This window comes from Prionailurus viverrinus, chromosome B4, assembly GCF_022837055.1.
Source record: "Prionailurus viverrinus isolate Anna chromosome B4, UM_Priviv_1.0, whole genome shotgun sequence".
Taxonomy (NCBI): Eukaryota; Metazoa; Chordata; class Mammalia; order Carnivora; family Felidae; genus Prionailurus; species Prionailurus viverrinus.
Window position 1 is genome coordinate 45,780,603 of NC_062567.1, and position 23,230 is coordinate 45,803,832.

A 23,230-nucleotide genomic window follows, 5' to 3' on the forward strand; every position below is an offset into this window, starting at 1 on the left:
TGCCCCACTGAAAAATAAAATGAAAAAAGTTTTTCAAAAAAAAATTTTTTAATTGAGAGACAAAGAGGAGCAAACAAGAACAAGGAAACAAGGAAAAAGAGGGAAAAATAGATCACTTCTCTTTGTGCCAAGGAAAAATATATCACAAGCTCGTTTGTGTTTAGCACTCAATTTATAGCCCAGCAATCTGAATCTCCGAACTTAAGCCTTCACGGATGAGTGCCCCAAGTGGCTTTTGAATTAGAGGATAGCATTACTCAATTTGAGGCTAGCCCTTTCAGGAAATATATTTAGCTACGGCACACAATATTTCAATTCTAAAATGAGAATGTCAACTGTGAAACTAAATTTAAAATTTTTGTTGTTTTTCTCTCAGCTCCTCCCACACTTTACTATGAATTTGAATAATATGAATCCAGGAAGCATTTAAGTAAATATGGTGTGCATTCTAGGTTTTATGGCAGGCATTACTGCTTTGATCACTCGGAGCCTATCAAATTATAGGCTGACACACACAAGTGAAGAAATCTACATCCCACATGCCATGTTATTAGAGCTCTACCCTCAGCCAGTGAAGGGGCATGTCTACCCTGCTGGGGTAAGAGAAGATACAATGGGCTGGGAAAAGGACCCTCTGCCATCTGCATCATTCCCCACAGTGCTCACCATGCTGAACCAGCAAGCAAGCTCTCAGAACTGCGAGGTAAAATCAGACGGAAGAGAAAAGAATCCTCCCAATACAAGACCATGTATATACTCTGTATGTAAAAGTACACACACACACACACACACACACACACACTCCTCACGTTTTATCAGTTCTCCTTAGTAATTAACAAATTACTAGATTTTGCCTGTGCTAATACTTCTATGGTCAACCTGTCAACCAAAAAGTTCTGGTTAAGGTCAAATTCTGTTTTAAACATAGAGGGCCTATCCATTACCTGGGCTTAGGAAGCTGCCTACCACATACCAGAAGTACTTTCAAATTTAAGGTGTAAATTTATTGACGACACAAACATATTTTTGGCTGTTCTTCCAAGATATAAGACACAAGAAGTAGAGTTATGATCACCAGTAGTCAAACTGTAACTGACATTAGCCAGACTTTGAATTCAAGAGAAAGAGACACCGGCATCCAGGTGGCTCAGTGGGTTAAGCATCCAACTTCAGCTCCGGTCATGATCTCATGGCTCCTGAGTCCAGCCCCACATCACGCTTGCCGTTGTTAGTGACAGAGTCACTTCTGGATCCTCTGTCTCTCTCTGCCCCTCCCCCACTTGCACGCTTTCTCCCTCTCTTTCAAGAATAAATAAACATTAAAAAAAGAGAAAGAGAGAAGTTGTGTGTGTGTGTGTGTGTGTGTGTGTGTGTGTGTGTGTGTGTAGGGTGTGCAGAGTAGCAATATAGAGTTCCTGTCTTATATGCTTTCCGACTTTTACTGAAAACCAAAATACCCACTTGAATGTAAATGCATCTCCGACAGTATGTTTTCTCTAGAAAACTTAACAAATTAAAATCAGTATGCCTCGAAAAGCTATAATATTATAAGCTAATACTGGAGCACTTACTATGTGCCAGGTGCTGTTCTAAAAGATTTGCATGTAATGACTCATTCAATCCTAACAATGACTCTTTGAGATTGGCACTATTATATCCTTTTTATAGTTGAGGAACTTAACTTGCCAAAGTTGCCATGTTCACCCCGATGATAAAGTATAGAATTGGAAGTCAAATCTGACTTGTCGATTAGCAAGTAGACAACATGTCTTGCTTATCCCAAATTCTAACTTGGTAGTGAGTATGGGGAGAAGTAGATGGTACAGGTAAGACTTGAAGCCTCTGATGCGATGAACACAGACCCAAGTCAAATCAGAGATGCTCTATTTCTACCCTTCCAAGATCGCAAGCTGGCTCCCCTAAGAATCCTTCCCCTGCTGGGTGTCTGGAGAGAAACAGATCATTGAGCCCATGGGAAGATCATGACCATTTGTGGGGAGGCATCTGAGAAAATGAGAAGCTGCTGTGACATTCTAGCAGGCATAACGTCTTACAGACTTAAAAAACAACTTATAAGAATGATACAGACTATAGGATAGAAAAGTGACCATGTGGTACAACAACTAGGCAGAGACATCAGACATTCACATTAACAAAAAATTAAAATAAACGTGAGTTTAACATTGCTACAGTCAGATTCCAGAGTTGATGGATACAAAGCACTCTGTAACTGTTTTCACTGAACTGTGAGAAAAGGTCTCAGTACTGTCTCCCATGCACAAGTCAAATTAGTACCACCTTTTAAATGTGACGTGTGGTTACCAGGTCTCAGGAAAAACAGTCTAAATGCTGAAATAGGGAAACACTGTGTATAGATGACAGACAAAAGGGCAATTGTTTAAGGCATGTAAGTCTATCACTCTCATTTTCACCTACATGAAAATAAATACAAATGGCAGAATGTATACAAGGTGGATGGAGAAACCAGTACAAAGAACATGCATTAAGAATCACAGGACTTTAGAGTTAGAAAGGAACTTAGTGAACAAGTCCAGCTTCTGCACTTGACATAAAATAAAACCAAGGTCAGCAGAATTTGGATTGTGTGTGCAGGTGTTATCTTCAACTATGCGGGTGAGGAATTGCCTCTAGGGAGAATGTATGGAGCAAGAAGATAAGAGGTGGGGATGCAGGACCTTGAGGTTTCTGAGAGGCGGGCTGATGAAGAGCAGCCTAGGAAGGCAGTTGGTTAGGGACAATGAAGAGGTAGAGCGAAACCCAAGAAGTGTGAGGTCACGATAGCCTGAGACAGAAGGAGTTTTAGGAAAGAATACGTGGTTGTATTGAACGGCAGGAAGAGTTCTAAGAAGACCAGAACCGGGAAATGTTCATTAGATTTGGTGGCTATTGATTAGTGGTGACCTTAGCAAAAGCAGTTTCGGAAGCATGATTGCAGTGGAAGATTGCCACGTTTTAAGCAATGAATGAGAGGTGAAAGAAAGAGGAAAGAAAGATGTCCAGTGCTTGCCCTCAGACAGTATAGATGAGAAGGGATGGCTACACATACAGCAAGCTAGTTTCTCAACCAAATTTTAATTTTTTGCTTAACTTTTCCAACCATGTGGAGTTTATTTTGATAAATAAAAGGAGTTCTAAAACTTTCCTTCTTTTACTGCCTCTAGTAAGTTTTGAATGAATGAGTAATAAATAGGCAGCCCCAGGCCTAGACCCTTCACTCACGAAGGACTTAGGCAAGCTATTGTTGGCAGCTCTCGCCTTCCCACAGACTCCCTTCCCTTCATCCTCCACTCACTGGAACAGCTTCCTCATTCTCCAGAGCTTTCTACCAGCTACGGAAATTAGGTTCTCACGCCATTGGAAAACACTGAGGAGATTAATGGGGAGGAGTTCAACTATCTTCAATCTTGTGAAGGCTGGCAGTTTTTAAGCCTTGCCAACTATCTATTTTCTTTGCTTGGTTTCTGCCAGAGGCAAAAGTCAGCAGCAAGAAGAAAGGGTGATGGCAGAAAAGAGCACTCTTAAAAAATTAAAAGAAAAAGAAAGAGAGAGAAAGACTTAGAATAGGGAAGATTTACTGCTGAAATTAAACCAGAGAGCCAGTTAGGAAAGGGAAACTGGTCACAGAATTAAAAGCTATTTATGTTTGTTTATTTAAGATTATGTGGATTACCTATTGTATTGGAACCCAAATGTCTCTCCCTCTACAAATACGCTCCTACTAGACATCTGTTGGAGTCATTTCCTGAAAACCAAGAGCTCCGTGTGCAAAGTCAATTATGGTTCTTTCCTCCAGTAAGAGATCAAGACAGCATGATCTGAAAAGCCATGTTGCCTTTACATTTTAGCAACATCTACTTTCGCATTGTTCTTTAATTATGAAATCTGAGATACATTTTCAAAGTGGATTAGATGCATTTTCACATCCACCATTTCACCCTGAATCTTAAAGGTCTGTCAGTCTTTTCTCATGTAAGGAATTAAAAAAAAAAAAGTCTCTGAATTACTAGTGTAAGCCACAATACGATCATTTAAATTCACTCCAGAGGCACTGGTGGCGATAGCTGTCTTGCTTGAGGTCATGCATTCTAAATTTTCTTCCCCATTTTAAAAGTGTCGGGTGTAATGCAGTTCTGTTTCTTGAAAAGATATATTCATTCAACAAGTATGTGTTTAGCATCCAACACATGCTTGACATTGGGGTGGTTGCTGCAAATATCAAGATGGATGAGATATAAAAGTGGCCCCTTCGGATCTTGTACAGAGAAAGAAGAGAAAATACGTATTTTTTCATTTCCACAATCTGATTTCTTTGGAGGTTTGTTTTATACCTTTCCTCAGAATACCACGACCTATGATACCTCCCTTGCCTCGTGTATTATCAGCCGAGCTACTTCATCATAAATAAGCAAAAAAGTACATAAAACTTGTTCCGTAAAATGAAAGTTCTAGATAAAGAGAAAGAGACTTCACCTAAAAGAGCAACACATGAGACTATGAGAAATGCCGACTACCCTCCTGTCCAATCTCAGGAGGCAGTATCACAGACACACGCGTTCGTGCGAGCACATAGACACTTCAACAACCACATCAAAAAACTTACCTGACTTGCCCACACCTGCTCTCCCAAATATTGCCAGTTTGACCTCTGCACTTTTAGCCATGCTGGGTGTTGGTAGATAATTCACTGTCGTTCCAACTAAAGAGCTGAGAAAATCTTTTCGGTTCCCGCCTTTGGATTCACCATATCATTGTAAATCTGCAATCCTTGAAAAAAAGAGATTTGGGAATTCATAAGCGACTGCAGAGAAGGCTTAGTGTTTATTAAGCATTTCCTACATGCCAGCTACCGTTCACTTTATCAGCATTTTCCATTGTGATCTCCATCGCAATCCTGTGAGAGGGCTATAGCAACTGACTGCAAACTAGTCAACGAATAAACGATAGATTCAAGACCTGAATTTAGATCTCTTTGGTTCTAAAACATATACATTTTCAGACACAATAGCATAACCTGAGACATTTTTAATGAAGGCATTGTTTTTTGGTCAATAACTGATAACAAATACTTGATGTGTGTGAATACGTGTATTTACCATGTGTCTATAAATACCCAAGACGCAATACACATAATGGGGGAATCACATTTGGAACTCTTTTATTTTCCTTAGGGCTGAATAATATACATTCATATTAGTCAATCCTGTTGTAATTATTGAATTTGCACTTCAAGGTTAAATTTTAGCTCAGTTCACACGAGATCACATGATTGAGTCATGTGACAGATACACATGTTCCAGGAATTGATATATAATATCTAGTTAATTTTTTTATATATTTCTGGGCACAATACCATTGGCACACAAAAGAGAAATACCATTCCTCAACTTCTGATTCCTTTTCTAAGACAATCTTAAGTAAATTAGTTTATGGTACCATCCTAACCCTTAGGAAATGATATTATATACAATGTAAGTACATTTTATATAGATGGGTGCTTTCGGAATGACACCTAGGTTCTTAGTACCATGGAAATGTAAAGTTGGAAAGAGCCTTGGGGTCAACCAAAGGAATCCTCTAGCCATGTCAGGAATCGTTCCTTGAGATCAGACAACCATCTTGTGTCCGACTGAACACTTTCAAATACCTGGGGTCAGAGATGGTCAACGGACAGAAAGTCAACTTTTTGTTTACATTTACTCAGAACCTTTCAAGCAGCCCAGCAACTATTAGGACCCTCTGCCCCATCCTAGGCGACTACTTTCTAGGAAAATGAGACCTGGCATCTTCCCTTGTTCTTCATAAGATGCATGGTCTTGTTTGTTTTTTTCTCTGACTCTTGCCTTCTCTCTTCGCCACATGCACTTTGCTGGCACTTGCCATTTCATCACTAAAAACATGGCCTTCCATCCATCCACTACTTGCGACATGACTTGACAAGCTGACCTCGCAAAAGTTCACTGAGATTCTCCCAATTCTGTATCCGGCACTGTGGTTGTACAGCCACTGTCAGCAAGATTCACATCTTTCACAAGAACTGCAGACTCCTTCATTCAGAACTCCTGCAATCAGTGTCTTAAACTTAAACATGACTTAACTTTCATCCTTGTTAAACTTAATCACGTTAGTGATTCATTCATTTCATCCACTCTGTCAGTCTGCAAAGATATTTTTGCAACACAAATCGGTTATCTAAACGTGTAAACTGCTCCTGGCAGCATTTTGTCATCTACAACTTTTCAAAAGAGCTTCTCAAGAGAAAGAAAGAAGTGAAACTCCTTCTGGAAAAGTATTTCTACGACGGCATGAGAGTGTAATTGCCTTCTTCATCATGCATCCTAGCCTTGCACCCAACAAAGTTTGTATTTGCTGATTTCCAAAGGACCAGAGCTTCCTCTGAGGGATAAAAAGGTCAACATTAACATTAGCTATTGTTTACTTCATCCCCAATAACAAACAAAATTTCTCTGTAATCATTAATAACAGCACAAAAAAACCAGAAGCTTTAACATCTGCAATGTGACTAAGCCCATACTTTTGGCTAAAGATAAAAGAATTTCCTTATTTGTCATTTTATATGCATTCATTAAGGAAAAGCCTTATGTTTAAAGTTCAGTGCTTCATCACAGAAGCATCACAAAAGCATAATATCTGCAGATATATAACTGTATAAATTCTACATAAGAATGGCAAGCATTTCTTTGAAACACAGACCAAGCAAGGGTCTGTATAAACAATGATTTGTTATTTCATGCAAAACTGCTCATTTCCATGCACATAAATTCTAAGTAATTATCTATCTTATTTATACATCATGAAAGTAGTCATCAAATGTGATTTCTAAAAAATATATAAGCCAAATACTTCATTAACTCCCAAATGACCTCAGAGATATAGGAATTGCACACAAGAAAAAAATTGTGTAGGTTAATTTTTTTCACTTATAAGGATACAGCTGCTGACTATCAACCTATTATTTAGGAAGATCACTTAAAGAAGATGCAAACTGACATGTACGTTTCAACATTTTGGTTTTCACATAAACATGTGAAAAGTTACATTTGACAAAAATATAAAACAAAGACAAATGTGTAAATTGGTGTATTAAGTGATCTTTTGCCAACTTCTGATGTTCAAAATAATTTATAATTCCAGACCTTCCATGACATGGACCTAAAAACGTTTGTCTTAATGTTGTTGTATAGAAATATACTGGCAGGGTCTAGAAGTTGCCATTTCCTTTTTATGTGGACAGTGCTTTACTAGGACAAAAGAACTTCTGAGTTTCTATCACTCCTAAAGCTAAAATGACACCTAGATATTTAGGAGACTAAAGGTAGAGTGATTTCCCCCTAAACATAAAGGAACTAAAAGAAGGCTTAGAAAGAAGTAAAAGAAGCTAGCCTCCAAATCCTATGCTATTATTAATACATTTGTTGATCATTCCACAATTATGCTAAGCACATACAAACAAAAGTGGCCACCTTCCAGGAGCTTCCAGTCTGTCAAACCTGTGACATTTAGGTCACCAATAACCTGGTTTTATTTATTTCAAGAAAGGTTTCATTAATAATAAATCATTCCCAAGACTATTGTTGTCAAGGTCCTTGCCTTCTACTTCCTCTTTGGGGATGGGGTGGGGTAGGGGGAACCAAGCATCTTTATAAGGTAATAGTTTTTCTAACTTCTGTATGTATCATCAAAATAAAGCACAGCTGTTTAGGCAAGAGGATTCTGGTCTTAGGAATGAGATCCTCTTCTTTAGCTCTGAAATCAAGTTTTCCTTCTCCCGCTACCAGGAATTCTCCCTCATCTTGCAACGCAGCACCCACAGCGACGAGGATAATTGTGCAAGACCCCCCCCCCCCCCCACCTCGGGTATAGCTTTGCTCCAGAGCAACAGGTATCCGAGAACGATCAACAAGCCCATGGGGACTGCAGGTCACTTGCTCTCAACCTGGAGAGCAAATGCAGCCTAAATGAAAAGGGCATTCATTCTCAGTCTCAGCCCGGAGGGCGCTGTCAAGCTCTGGGCGCCGGCGCTCACATCTGCCCTCTCAGCGAACCCCAAAGCCGCCCCGGGAGGACCCGGCGACCAGGACGACGGATCCAGAGGCCACGCGTCCTTGGGGGGCGGGGGCGGGAGTCCCAGGGGTGTGCAGGAAGTCGTTCCGTAAGAGCCACCTGGGCACGTGCGTGACACTCACCTGTTCACACTCTCCAGGCCCGGGAGAGCCGCGGTCCCCTGCAAGTTCGGAATCGGTCCCCGCGAAGCCCTCCCACGCTGCGCAGCCCAGCCTGAGGCTCGCGTTTCCGCGGCTGCGATCGCCAGTGGGAGCCGCGGCGGCGGCGGCGACTGCAAGTGCTGACGGGCCGGTGGGGGTCTCTGCGCTCGCGCTCGCCCAGACTAGCGGCCGAGGGACTGCGGCAGGACGCGAGCTCAGACCGGCCGGGGCCGCCGCTCTGCCGCCAAGATGCTGCAGTGCGGCGCGTCGGCGCCCCCTACTGGGGCCCTGGGCCGGTACCTCCCGCGACGCCGCCTCCCAGTCCAGAGGAGACACATCCGCCTTCTGCGTGCTGCATCCCAGGCTGGCTTCCCTTTCCCGCGGTCCTTCCCGGCCTCTAGGTTCTCGAAGAAGGACGTCTCCTGTAGGTTACAACTTTGCGTGTGAAAGCATCGCTCCGTGGTGTTTTCCGTTCCTTACTTGAAATGGTGCTCACAACATCCCTCTGAGGTATGTTTAATTATCCCCATGTTACCCAACAGGAAATTGAAAGAGGATAAATAACTTGTCCAAGGCTAATAAATGGCTGGAATGAAAACCAGGCCGGATTGGAAGCTAAGAGATGCTAGGAGCGATATAAATACCGAATCCAATTGAAATTTATAGTTATATATTTGACAAAGTGCCAAAAGCTTTACATTCTCCTTACAGGATCAGCATTTACAGGGGCTGAATAGAAGTCATACTTCATCTTCCTCAAAACCTAACAAAGATGATTAATATTGGTACTGTGCTAGGCCAGCTTTTCTCTCGTCTCATTTGATATTTATACCCTCCCTTGAGGTAAGCACTAGTATTATAATTGTTAGCCTTTCACAGATGAGTAGGTGGGTTTCAGAGAGGTTAAATGATTGCCCAAAGGCTATGAATCTTCTGATCAAAGGAGCAGGAAACACCTCGGCTAGTATTTCTTTCCTTCAAGTTCTGGGTGTTCTTACTAAGAGACCAGGTGGCCTCCAGAAAACCACTGCAATATAGAGCAGACAGGGACCTACCACTAAGTGAACAATCTTCAGTGTGGCCTTAATGGAAGAGGTGTAACCATGGAGGCAGTTTCTGGGGCCACTGCTGACCTGGAAACCCACTGCACAGAGAGTCAGGGGCCAGACTGAACGAAGAAGCTAGATCCGTGGCGGAGGGAGGAATTGCCAAGCTGCTCAGGTGCTCTCCTGCTTTTTCTTTGAGGAGGCTCACCTGTTGTATCCTCTGTGACTTTCCTGACCACCAATCTATTTCCTCCTCACAACACACACCTGGATAGGATGAGCCTTGTAGCCTTATCTGTCATCATATTTGCATTGTACTCATTTGCATTTCTCAGTCTTCTCCATCAAACCTGACCTTCCTGGATGGTGGGATATATTGTACGTATGTGTTCATTTCCAGCCTCTACCACTGTGCCTGGCACATCGTGAATATTCAAAAGACAAGTTGTTGAATGAATGAGAAGAAAGAACAAGTTGTGACCAGATATGCTTGATTTTTTTCTTACATACTGAATTTGGAACAGTATAGGCAGTAAGAAGTTGAATATATATGGGTGTGAAATTTAGGAAAGAGGCCTGGGAAAGAGATTTCATTATCTCAGCATACAGGAAGTCTGGGATGGGCAAAGAATTGTCCAGGTAGATTATATGGAATGTTACAGAAAACCAATTACGTGGGATTTCATGGCATTTGTGTTCAGGTCCAACATGTTACCTTCTTCCCCTCTCAAATCCTGTATTCCTGAATATTCTATATATATATGATATCTCCTATTTATACAGACTTAAGTGGACATTTCCACTTTGCCAATCTTACCTGATTGGAGTTATGGAAAAGACCCCAAGCCAGACCTTTTTTGAAGCAGTTCCTTGGGATCTTGTTTACAGAACCTGTTTCCCTCCATTTTCCCACTTAGGCCAGCACACCTCTATCAACCAGGGAAGCATCTGTATCCATATTTTCAGTTCTTAATGTAATATATATACCAAGAGAGATGAAGTAGGTATACTGGAGCGTGACCCCATTGTGCTGTATCTTCTGTAGGGATCCTGTATTGACTGGGAGTGTTTCCTTTGTCTCAAAAACAGCAGAAAGGAACCACTCCCCACCATGCTGCCTGCTTTATGGATGGCTAAAGACAGAGGGGACATGTCACATGTACAGCTTCACCATATTTGTTTGCTGGGCAGAAATTCCCCTGCGGAGAGGTCTTCTCATATTTAAGTCCCTTAGCCTGGCTTGGGCTTGAGCTAAAACTCGTAAATGAATTGTCAGTATAACCTCAAAACACACCGAATACTGGAATTGTACGTATGTATGTGTGTGTAGATGCTAATCGTGCTCATTGTAAATTAATTAAGCAGTAGAAAAAATACAAAGGAATAGAAAATCACCCCCAAAATCACACCATCCAGAAATAACTGCTGTTTTCATGAGAGGACCATCATTGTTACCGTAATAGAACACAGATGAAGCAAGAGATATGTTAAATGGCCTTATAGTTACGCTAAGTTCTTTTATACTATTTTAACAAATAAGTAAATGCTATTTTTAATGTTAAAATACACTTAATTAAGCAGGAGATAAAGAACTGAAAATGAATGATAAAAGATGGCTGAACTTTACATGCTTACTCACCTCACAAGATATTTTTTTATCTTAAAGATTCCTCTGAAGTTAAAATTACGACATAAAATGATATCTGAATGCATTGTGTTCAACCATAACTTCATTTATATTTTTTGTTATATGGTTATATATTTATATGGTTTATATTTAGCCACTTATTTGTTTTACTCAATATCATTTGGCTTCTTACCATTTCAAAGGAGGAAATTAGCTGTCCTATTATGTCTCTCTCTTCTCCTTTTTTCCTCCTATAATTTTACTTCTGTATTATTTTTTTATTGTCAAGATTTATAATATGTACATTGTACTGTAATTCTAATTCCCAGAGCGGTCTAAACTTAGTTCTATATTTAAATGAGATAGGTTTATTTAATTATTTTACCATAGTTTTTCTATTACATACTTTTTATTTTGATTAATCCCTTCATATCTTCATTAAGTGATGTTTCCAAGAAGGTCTTATAGATGCTGTTCCATATAACTGAGGATACCCATGTCTTCCTTTCCTTGTTTTCAATTTATTTTGTTATTTCCCTACTTTCGTGTACCATCATCTTTTCCTCCTTTTCGTCCTGCACAAAATATTTTTGTATTTATTATATTGTTTATTTTTTAAATCAAATATCATATTGTCTGTGATACATAATAAGTGAATTCTTTTTGGCTCCTACACTACCTTATCTGAGACCTTTTTTTGTTTTCTCTATGGAACAGTGGTTTGAAGGCTGAGCATTCCACTTTGTCTACCGTCCTGGGACAAGGACATAAAGCAAAGAAGAGAGGTCATCTGAGTTTCTGTGCAGCCTCTGTTACAGGTTACACACCCTGCTTTCCTTCTAAGGTTTTATCAAAGACCCTGTACCAAGATTTAGTGCAGGCAGTCAGGATGAGATACCATTCTAAAGAAAAGATTCCCTGGAGCCTGAAATAGCTTGCCTGTTAATTCTTAGCGCCCCCTACTCTCTCTCCTAAGCCATTTCAAGGATAACTACTCAGTGTGTCCCCTCCTCCTGTCAGAAAAGATGAGGGTAGTTGGCTTAGGTCATTTCACTCCAGATTTGGAGATGTTCATTATTGGTGAAAAAGAACACCCAGGATTTGATGATTCACCAATACTGCTTCCGGAGAGAAGGCAGTCTGTATCATGATCTTTTATTTCTTTAGAAGATCCATTTTGAAGTTTTATGGTAAGAAATCATAACCCTTTCCTTGTTTTGTTGCTACTAATGATTTTTTTTTAACTCAAGGAGGTATTTTATTATTGTTATTGTTTACTGAGGTAGATATTAGGCAAGAGTAAGTCTGATTTTGGCCATGATTGGACTTTCCCACTGACTGAGAACAACTATAAAACCTACCCGAAACATACTGTTTAGAAGCATTGGAAAACAACCTGACAGAGGGGAATGCACTTGGGTTTATCCCCACAGTCACCCAAGTTTTCTCCTTGGGGGCATTTTAAGGGCCCTGGTCCATGAAAGTGGGGCCCAGACAGCAGTGAGATCAGAGTTCAGGGCTACTAATGCAGCCAGGTTCAACAGGTTAAAGTGTTGCAGACGATAGCCACAGAGAGACAACTCCAGATATTTGCACAGAAATGTCTCTAGAACCTTGGTCATTTCCTGGACTGTGTGTTGTCTGATGCGTCTCTTGGAGCCCTAGTAAAAGGGCAGCTGCCTGGGGTCTGAAAGCTAGGTGGGGTTTCAAAGACCTCAGAGTCCTCAGAAGGACACTGAAGTTGAGCCTACTCAGAGTTCAGAGTAATTTCTGAACATCTTGGACTTTCAGCTGAGGACTCAAAAAGATTATATTCTAGGAGTGAAGAACATGCTGTGGGAATAAGGGCAATAGTATAGGAGTAATGGCAAATCTGACCCTCCCTAGAACAAAGATTAAAATGAAGAGCTGACAGGGACAAACTAATCCACCAGTAAATTAACTGCCTGCCAAAACAAAACTCAACACTATGAAGAAAGATAATGTAATCCAGAGCCTCTATAACTATCATCTATAATGTCAAGCATCCTGTATTAGTTTGCTTGGGCTGCCATAACAAAATACCACAGACTGGGTAACTTAAACAACAGAAATTTATTTCTCACAGTTCTGGAAGCTGGAAAATCCAAGATCAAGGTTCTGGCAAAATAGATTTCATTCTGAGGCCGTTCTTCCTGGCTTGGAGGCAGCTGCCATTTTACTGTAAGCTCACATGACCTCTTCTTTGTGCCTGTAGAAAGACAATGAAAAGTCTCTGGAATCTTTTCTTATGAAGATACTAATCTTATCAGGTTAGGGTCCCACCTTTATGACCTCATTTAACTCCAAATACAGTCACATTGAGGGTTAAGGCTTCAACATAACAATTCGGGAGGGTCAGAAACTTCCAGCCCATAACACATACAATAACAACTACTAGGTCAGCAGGAAAAAATTACCAATAATAAAGAGATAAAAGCCAATAGCTATACAATACCAGATGACCTAAAGTGAGTAGGCAAGAACTTCAAAATTTCTAAGATTATTGTGCTAGGAATGATAGACAAAAGTAGACAAAAACATAAAATATTTATCTGTTTCGTCCATTTGTATATTTCAACAATAAAAAAAATAGATGCTATAAAAAAGATCCCCCCTACAAAAAAACTTTTTGGCTTTATTAATCCTGTCTTCTGATCTTTCCATCTAAACCCATTGAATGAATCCTTAATTTCAGGTATTATATTGTGTAGTTCTTTTTTTTTTTTAATTTTTTTTTCAACGTTTATTTATTTTTGGGACAGAGAGAGACAGAGCATGAACGGGGGAGGGGCAGAGAGAGAGGGAGACACAGAATCGGAAACAGGCTCCAGGCTCTGAGCCATCAGCCCAGAGCCTGACGCAGGGCTCGAACTCACGGACCCCGAGATCGTGACCTGGCTGAAGTCGGACGCTTAACCGACTGTGCCACCCAGGCGCCCCTATATTGTGTAGTTCTAAAGTCAAAGATATGCCATTAGAAAATATCCAAAATGAACCACAGAGAAAAAAAACAAAGGGAAAGACCACAACAGAACATGAGAAATGTAAAACATGGTAAAAAGGTCTAACACATATGTAGTTAGAGCTCTAGAAAGAGAAGAAAGAAAGAATGAAATACAAGCAATAGTGGAAGAAATAATGCCTAAAACTTTTGAAATCTGGTGAAAAATAGCAATATTCCAATTCAAGAGCTCCATGAACCTCACTCAAGATAAAAAGAAAACTATACTTAACCACATCACAGCAACTTACTGAAAACCAAGTTACAGAGAAAATATTAAGGTCAGCCAGGAAGACAAACAAACAAACAAACAAACAAAACAAAACAAAAAAAACAAAAAAAAAACATTATTGCAAAGGAAAAAAAAAGAATGAGCAGTAACTTCTTAACATAAACTAACAAAGACATAAGATGATGTAATGACATCTTTAAAGTGCCAAACTAGGGGCGCCTGGGTGGCGCAGTCGGTTAAGCGTCCGACTTCAGCCAGGTCACGATCTCGCGGTCCGTGAGTTCGAGCCCCGCGTCGGGCTCTGGGCTGATGGCTCAGAGCCTGGAGCCTGTTTCCGATTCTGTGTCTCCCTCTCTCTCTGCCCATCCCCCGTTCATGCTCTGTCTCTCTCTGTCCCAAAAATAAATAAACGTTGAAAAAAAAAAAAAATTAAAGTGCCAAACTAGAATCCTATATTTACTGAAATAAATCACTCTCAGGCAAACAAAATTTGCCAGCAAAACAATGGGGAAAAAAAGATTCCAGATGGAAGTATAAAAATTCAAGTAGTTATCAGCAACATTAGATAAGGCAAATATATAAGCAAAAATAAATAAATGAATATTGACCAATAAAATCTACAAGCATTATGATGTCTCGTGGGGTTAAAAGAATATCTAAAAGAAAATTATGTGACAATAGCAAACAGATGGGAGAGTTTAAGCAAAGTTACACTGTTATAAAGTTCTTCCGTGATTTGAGATGTGGCAAAATTAGTAATTTATGATATACTACTAATTTTAGAATGGATTTTGCAGTTCCTAGGAAAACACTAAAAGAATCCAAAAATATACTAATAGAGAGGATAAAATAAAATTAAAATACTTTATTAATAGAAAAGAAGGCAGGAGAAAAGGAATAAAGGAACAAATAGATGGCACAAATGGATAGCAAATAATTAGTAGGAGACCTAAATCCATCTATCTCAGTAATTATATTAATTGTAAATGTATTATATACTCTAAATAAATGACAAAATTTGTCAGACTGAATTAAAATGAGGCAAATATATATATATATATTTTTTTTTACAAAAATAAAAAAAAAACACCTTAATGACATAGGTAGACTGAGACTTAAAAACAAAAGAAAGGAAAATGTGTGCCGTACTTAAATACTACTCAGAGGGCAAGGGCAATTTTCCAACTGAGCTTTATTCCATACCATTACTTACATGAAAGTCAGCCCAAAGCCCATGTTCTCAATCATCACGCTTCACCACTTTTATAATAGTGGTGGGTTCATCTCTCTGAGAAAGATTTCCCCACCATGGTCAATGTGGATTCCCTCCATTCTTCTTTCCTACTGTCAGTTCTCCAGCTGGTGCTATACTGAGCATGACCACAGGAATATTAAGAATGAGCATGTTTAGAGAAAAACAAGTTAGGGCTAATGCCCTGTACCTCTTTTGCATAGGATTCTCACCCTGAATCCTCCTCCCTGCCGTGATGGACAGGGATGTTGTAACTACATCTCCCTTTATTAGGAAAGAGAGAAGACAGTGAATGCCCATATGAGGCTGCAAAAGCAAGTTTCTAATTCATCAGATTTTTGAACCATAACCCCTGAACTAAATTTAGCTTTCAGGAGTTCATCTCTGTTAACTATTTTTCCAGATCACTGCAGATTAAATTTTCCTAGCAGAATTGGAATTCTTATTGAATTCTTATTGCTTTCACCTTTACAGATATCTGACTGAACAGTAGTGTGAGAGAGGGAGAGAGAGAAAAAGGTAAGGGGTATAAATGAGTGGGCAGGGCATTCACTCTGAATGCAATTTAATTGCTGCTACAGTTATATAAGCTGACTCAAAGAAATTAATACATTCAAATGGAATAGTAAAAAATTTTATTGGAAGTTAATACTGTTCAGTTGATATCAGATGATCTTTACTTCATAAACTGGCAGGAAATTAGAAACATTCGTGGAGTTCTGACGACGTGTGGGACCTGAACTGACATATTAATCATAAAAATCGGCCTACCACAGAGTTAATATGAAAAGTTAAATTTGTTTACATGGGAAGGGAGCCTGGGTGGCTCAGTCAGTTAAGCGTCCCACTGAATCTCGGCTCAGGTCATGGTCTCACAGTGGTGAGATCGAACTCCTCGTTGGGCTCCATGCTGATAGCACAGAGCCTGCTTAGGATTCTTTTTCTTCCTCTCTCTCCACGCCTCCCCCATACTCACTCTCTGTCTCTCTCTCTCAAAATAAATAAACACTTTTTAAAAAATTTGTTTATGTAGGAAAGTCCACATGGTTTTTCACTTTCTAACGTTGCCTTAATGATACATGAAAACAATGCTGAACTGAAACATTCTTCAAGCCTCACAAACTAGGATGGAATAATCAAACATATGATCGGTGATTAAAAATAACGCTAAAAGGGGCGCCTGGGTGGCGCAGTCGGTTAAGCGTCCGACTGCAGCCAGGTCACGATCTCGCGGTCCGGGAGTTTGAGCCCCGCGTCAGGCTCTGGGCTGATGGCTCGGAGCCTGGAGCCTGTTTCCGATTCTGTGTCTCCCTCTCTCTCTCTGCCCCTTCCATGTTCATGCTCTGTCTCTCTCTGTCCCAAAAATAAATAAAAAACGTTGAAAAAAAATTTAAAAAAAAATAACGCTAAAAAACCATATGCACCAGGGTCCTTTTCCTAGCTGCTCTGTCTCCTACATAGGGTTGAAAGAAGACACTATTCTTCAATGAAATGGTAATTTTATGCATAAGATGGCTGTGGACTGGAATGAGAAAAAGTGAAGTAGGAAAGTGGGTGAGTAGGGGTTGAAGGCTTAAGAACATATCACCAGCTACTAAAAATTCTAAGGCTTAACCACAGTCACCCACTGATTTAGATAAGCAGCTAACTCAGAGAAAACTGTAGAAGTTGAAAAATAGTACAATTTTTGGGTGTTGTATGGAAAACGATTTGACAATAAATTATATTTAATATAAAAAATAAAAATAAATAAAAAGTAGATAAAAAAAGAAAAATAGTACAATTTTTTCACCATCCCTCCATGACTTTTAGCACAGTTTCTGGCACTGAGGGAATTCATTTTTGTTATTGTTGAACAAAATAAGTGAAATAAAAGAAAGCATGTATATAATCTCTAAATAATTAATATAAAATAAATACATAGTAATTTATGATTTAATATGTCAACTGGTTACTTGTCCCTGGCTAAGCATCTCTGAAATTGCAAGTAAAATATGTAACATAAGAATTCATAAAGATGAAAACTCACACTAACACCAAAACCTAAAGCAGCACTTAAAACCAACCACTTTAACAGTTTAGGATATATTCTTCCACTGTGTATGATGTACCCAAACATAAACACAGACACCCCAAAACATACATTTTTAAAAAATGGGGGCGCCTGGGCGGCTCAGTCGGTTGAGCATCCAACTTCGGCTCAGGTCATGATCTCGCGGTCCGTGAGTTCGAGCTCCGCGTCGGGCTCTGGGCTGATGGCTCAGAGCCTGGAGCCTGCTTCCGATTCTGTGTCTCCATCTCTCTCTGCCCCTCCCCCGTTCATGCTCTGTCTCTGTCTCAAAAATAAATAAACGTTAAAAAAAAGTTCACATATTGGATTATAATCTACAAATTATTCATTTTCTCACTATAGTTTAGAGATCTTTTCACATCACCACCTATGTCTGTGCCTCGCTGATTTCAACTATGTCACGGTATTCAGGTACTATTGTACCAAATATAATTTGTACATTTAACCACATAAAGAATACATCTTAAAGCAAGGAATACTACATATCATCTTTTAAAAATGCAATAAACCGATATACGCTGACATAAAGATATTTCCAAGTAAACAAGGCACAATATATAAAATATGATATCATTTATGTCAAAAAGCCAGAGAGTATAATTTCTATGTGTATACACACACATATACACACGACTTTATAGGAAATGCATGAAGGATATGAAGCTAACAGATGAAAGCAGGCACCTCTGGGGAGGTATCTAGGGTTGGTGTAGGTAGATAAAGGTGGTGTTAGGCTTGTCTGTAGGGTTTTAGTTTGTTTTATTTGGTTTATCTTATTTTTATTTATTTGTTTATTTATTTAAAAAAAATTTTTTTTCAACATTTATTTATTTTTGGGACAGAGAGAGACAGAGCATGAACGGGGGAGGGGCAGAGAGAGAGGGAGACACAGAATCGGAAACAGGCTGCAGGCTCTGAGCCATCAGCCCAGAGCCTGACGCAGGGCTCGAACTCACGGACCGCGAGATCGTGACCTGGTTGAAGTCGGACGCTTAACCGACTGCGCCACCCAGGCGCCCCAATTTGTTTATTTTAAGTAGTCTTCACACCCAGCACAGAGCCCAACACAGGGTTTGAACTCATGACCCTGAGTTCAAAACCTGAGCTGAGATCAAGGGTCAGATGCTTAACTGACTGAGCCTCCCAGGTGCCCTCGTTTTGTTTATCTTATAATGAAGATATAGGTGTTGTATTAGTTAGAAAATAAAAATTATACTTTCCTTTAAAAATCAAGAAAATATTAACCGAAAATTAGTACATGTATTCTGGACATGGTTGGAAAAGCTTGACAAGGAAAATTGGTTCATCAACGCAAAAATGAGTAAATAGGCGGATTCTGGAGAGTTATATCTCTTCTTTTTTTCTTTTTTTTTTTTTTTTAATTTTTTTTTCAACGTTTATTTATTTTTGGGACAGAGAGAGACAGAGCATGAACGGGGGAGGGACAGAGAGAGAGGGAGACACAGAATCGGAAACAGGCTCCAGGCTCTGAGCCATCAGCCCAGAGCCCGACGCGGGGCTCGAACTCACGGACCGCAAGATCGTGACCTGGCTGAAGTCGGACGCTTAACCGACTGCGCCACCCAGGCGCCCCGAGTTATATCTCTTCTATGAATGCCGCCAAGAATCTTCATGCACTTTTCTCCAGTGGTTCTGAGTAGTATATTTTAGCCAGCTTGCTTATGAAGGGTGATGATGGAAAAGCATTAACGTAAGCTGAACGATGCGGTCATTCCTGTCAAACACTGAGACTGGGAAGGCCACAGCCATGCTGCCATAGGTCCAGCTGGTCCCGGCCATATCAGTGCTACCACGGGGCTGAAGTCATATTCAAAAGGCTCACATTTAAAGGCCTGCTTCTAGCAAAGTCACCTTTAGGTTGCCTTGTGGAAGGTACCCCCTTTTAAATTTCACACATAGTTAGTCTTTATTCCTTTTTTCTTTTTCTTTTTTTTTCTTTAGCCAGATAGTAATCTTGGGAGATAATATCGCTGGAGCTTGTTGAAAAGCAAACACCAAAACTGACAACTTTTTAATAGACACAGAGCTCAGAATTGCAAACACACAAGTAAATCTCTATTTCTAGGTGTTTACCAAAAATGCTAGAAGAAAGCAATTTCCTTTACATTTTAGTAACTTGAAGATCTGTAATTAAAGTGGGCTTTTAACTAATACAAAAACTGAGCATTCTTTCGTTCTGATACAAAGAAGGGATTGTCACATCTTTGAATGGAACAAGAATAATCTAAGATTGGCAGAAGAGCATCAGTAGAGTCTGGGTTATGTAATGAAATAAATCTGGAACCAAGGAGCAGGGAGTGGTTCCCCCAGCTGCCACAAAGGCTTTTATGAGTTCTCTAATGGGGATGAATTGTAATGCCAAGAGCGGATCGTGCAGCAGGAGCAAGCGTATATAATTATTCCTGACTTCACAACATAAAGCAATCATTCTCACATTACATATTCTTGCCTTTGTTATAAAGTCTTTTTTTTAATGTTTATTTATTTTTGAGAGAGAGAAAGTGCGAGCAGGGAGGGGCACAGAGAGAGGGGGACAGAGGATCTGAAGCGGGCTCTGTGTTGACAGCAGAGAGAGCCCGATGTGGGGTTTGAACCCACGAACCATGACATCATGACCTGAGCCGAAGTCGGACCCTTAACTGACTGAGCCATGCAAGTGCCCCATGTCGTCAAGTCTTAAGTTAAAGTTAGCCTCCTCAGAAGTTTTAGACTGGGTAGACCCCACCTTGCCATTTTGTGAAGATTCTGCAAATTAAGTAAGCAGACCTCTTACTATATATGTTTTTAATTTTAACACTTCAAAAAATAGTTGTATCTTGCATCATATAGTCTGATGCCTGAGGACAAACAAGATATTCAGAGGCTTTCAAGTGTGCCAATCTTCGCTGGTACAAGAGGAGGGGAATGAATATCTGAAAAAAATTCTTATAGCATGAATCTATTCTTACAGCATTCTATAAGGAGCTACAGAAACATTTGCCTAACATTAACTGATTTGCCACCCCAGCCAGAGGACCTTGGCAAGGATGGAGGTTAAAAAGACCTGGCAGGACAAGCCAAGGTGGAAATATACAAATGTTAAAGCCTAGGGAGTTGTCAAATGAAAGAGGCATAGATAGGCAGGTTTAATTAAAGTCAAACTATAGAAGCAGGAATTGGGGACCAGGAGACAAGCAGAAACAAAAGCTGGTAGGAACTAAATAAATAAGTACATCTGTTTTGACAATTGTTTATTTAGGGATTTCCATCTCGTTTCCCGCCGTCTCCCAGATGCCCAAGCCCGGCTCGCTCTCCACTGCAGTGATACCGTGAGCCCTGTTCTCCAGTGGAAAATGTGCATCACTCAGCTCCATCTGTCCTCCTTCCCTCACTGTTTGCCTCTATCAAGTGTACCTGTCTGATTGATGTCTGGTGCTCTTAGATTCTGGCTGGGAGACAGAAGCAGTTTGATCAATGAATTCCTGCCAGGTGTTAATTGGGGCAATAGCATCATGAAAAAGGTCAAGAGCGGCCTAGGTTGGAATAGAGGCTTTGCCATTTGACAATAGCTATGTGCCTGGGCAGTAGGTAGTCATACCTATAAAATGAGGACAATAATGCTTGTTTTAGAAGGTTCTTGTGAGGACTGCATTGGATAAGTTACGACATGAGCTATGAGATGGTGACAGTATTCAATTTCTTTTTGGAGGGGCAGAAACCAGAGCTAGAATTTCAAGTGGTTAATAAAGTTTTCTGTTTTTATTTTTTTTTTTTTTTCTTTTTTTTTTTTCTTTTTTTTTTTTTTTTTTAATTTATTTTTTTTTATTTTTTTTTCAACGTTTATTTATTTTTGGGACAGAGAGAGACAGAGCATGAACGGGGGAGGGGCAGAGAGAGAGGGAGACACAGAATCGGAAACAGGCTCCAGGCTCTGAGCCATCAGCCCAGAGCCCGACGCGGGGCTCGAACTCACGGACCGTGAGATCGTGACCTGGCTGAAGTTGGATGCTTAACCGACTGCGCCACCCAGGCGCCCCAGTTTTCTGTTTTTAGAGATGGAGACACCAGTGGGGCAGATGCCTTCTGTTCTAGGATGAACTGCATATAAGAGTCCTTTTGAATTATGTTGATAGTAACCAGGGCATTGTTTTAAGGAAAAAATACCAAGAGAGGAGTTTGTTTATTTGTTTATATGTTGTGAGTTTATTTGTTTCTGCCAGTCATGAGCCTGAGCTTTAGCTACTCCTTAGGGAACATGAAGAATCACCCCCCCCCCCACCGCCCCCTCACAGATCTCTTTGCATCCATGAATTTAAAATAGAGGCAAATGGGGTCTTTAGAGAATGTCCTGATGAACTAGACCTCATTATTTTTATTTTTAACGCTTATTTATTTATTTTGAGAAAGAAAGAGAGAATGCAGGAGGGACAAAGAGAGAGGGAGAGAGAGAAAATCTCAAGCAGGCTCTACACTGTAAGCATAGAGCCTGATGTGAGGCTCAAACCCATGAACCATGAGATCATGACATGAGCCGAAATCGAGTCTGACGGTTAACCGACTGAGCCACCCACATGCCCCTAGACCTCATTCTTTTTGAAGTTGAAAGTTATTGGGGCGCCTGGGTGGCGCAGTCGGTTAAGCGTCCGACTTCAGCTAAGTCACCATCTCGCGGTCCGCGAGTTCGAGCCCCGCGTCGGGCTCTGGGCTGATGGCTCGGAGCCTGGAGCCTGTTTCTGATTCTGTGTCTCCCTCTCTCTCTGCTCCTCCCCCGTTCATGCTCTGTCTCTCTCTGTCCCAAAAATAAATAAACGTTGAAAAAAAAAAAAGTTTGAAGTTGAAAGTTATTGAGCCTGACTGATGGGTCTCTGAGGTCTCACAGAGGCTACCAGCTTCAAAGGTAAAGAAGGATCACCAGGCTCTTGAGTTAAAACACTGTAAAGAACAAGAAAGTCTGGACTGACTGCCTGAACTCAAAACCAGTGCCTCACCTGTGAGATGAGGCAGCTGCTTTGAAGCACAGTGTGGAACTGGGCAAGAAGTAAACTCTCAAATGATGAGATCACGGTTCCCAATCTTGGGAAGCTGTCAGCAGACTGGTGAGACAGTGGAATTAGGCGGGGATTGTTGGAGTTGGCTTCATAGTATCTAATATTCCATGAACAGATTTTGAATATAAACTGGAAGCCATTTCTGGTCACTTAGCTATTAAAGGACCCTAGGGTAATTGAGAATATTTCCCAAACCAGGTTCCTCTAGGAAAGAATAGAGCAGTAGTCTCAGTTTAGTTTGGTGATTTGTATATGACTTTGAACATTTGTGTCAAGTATTTGGTGCCAGTAATAGAAGCTGGATAATACCCGAAAGGCAGACAATAAGGTTAAGGTGTTATCAAAGGAACTCTAGTTATCTGCTTAGGAAGAGGTCTCACAGGGTAGCATTACCTTCTGACTTATAATAAACTGTGGTCTGGTTTACTGATATGGGCTCTCAGAATTGATTGACTTCATCTGACTTGAGTAATTCAAACTCAGCAAGAGATTAAAGTATATAATCAGGTGACTAAATTTTAACAGTGTGCATCAATTTTTTGTGAATGGAAACTCTGTGTTCCCCACACCCTCTTTCCTGTATGTCTGGAAAGTACAATAATATTCATAGGACTGTAAATAATATAAAATTGGCACAAAAGAAAATTTCATCTGGAGTAGACCATGGCAAATTGTATTCCTTCTTTTAT

General features: G+C 40.2%; 1 protein-coding gene across 1 annotated transcript in view; it reads right to left on the reverse strand.

Moving 5' to 3' along the window:
• The window catches only part of RERG (RAS like estrogen regulated growth inhibitor), a 113,455-nt gene extending 104,736 nt beyond the window's left edge, over positions 1-8,719 (reverse strand). Inside the window, exons 1-2 of the mRNA XM_047868474.1 lie at positions 8,226-8,719; positions 4,622-4,785 (exon numbers count right to left, since the gene is read on the reverse strand). Of these exons, the coding sequence (XP_047724430.1) occupies positions 4,622-4,682 (61 nt within the window). The 5' untranslated portion in view covers positions 4,683-4,785; positions 8,226-8,719. The remainder of the gene's footprint in view (positions 1-4,621; positions 4,786-8,225) is intronic.
• Positions 8,720-23,230: the final 14,511 nt, after the last annotated feature.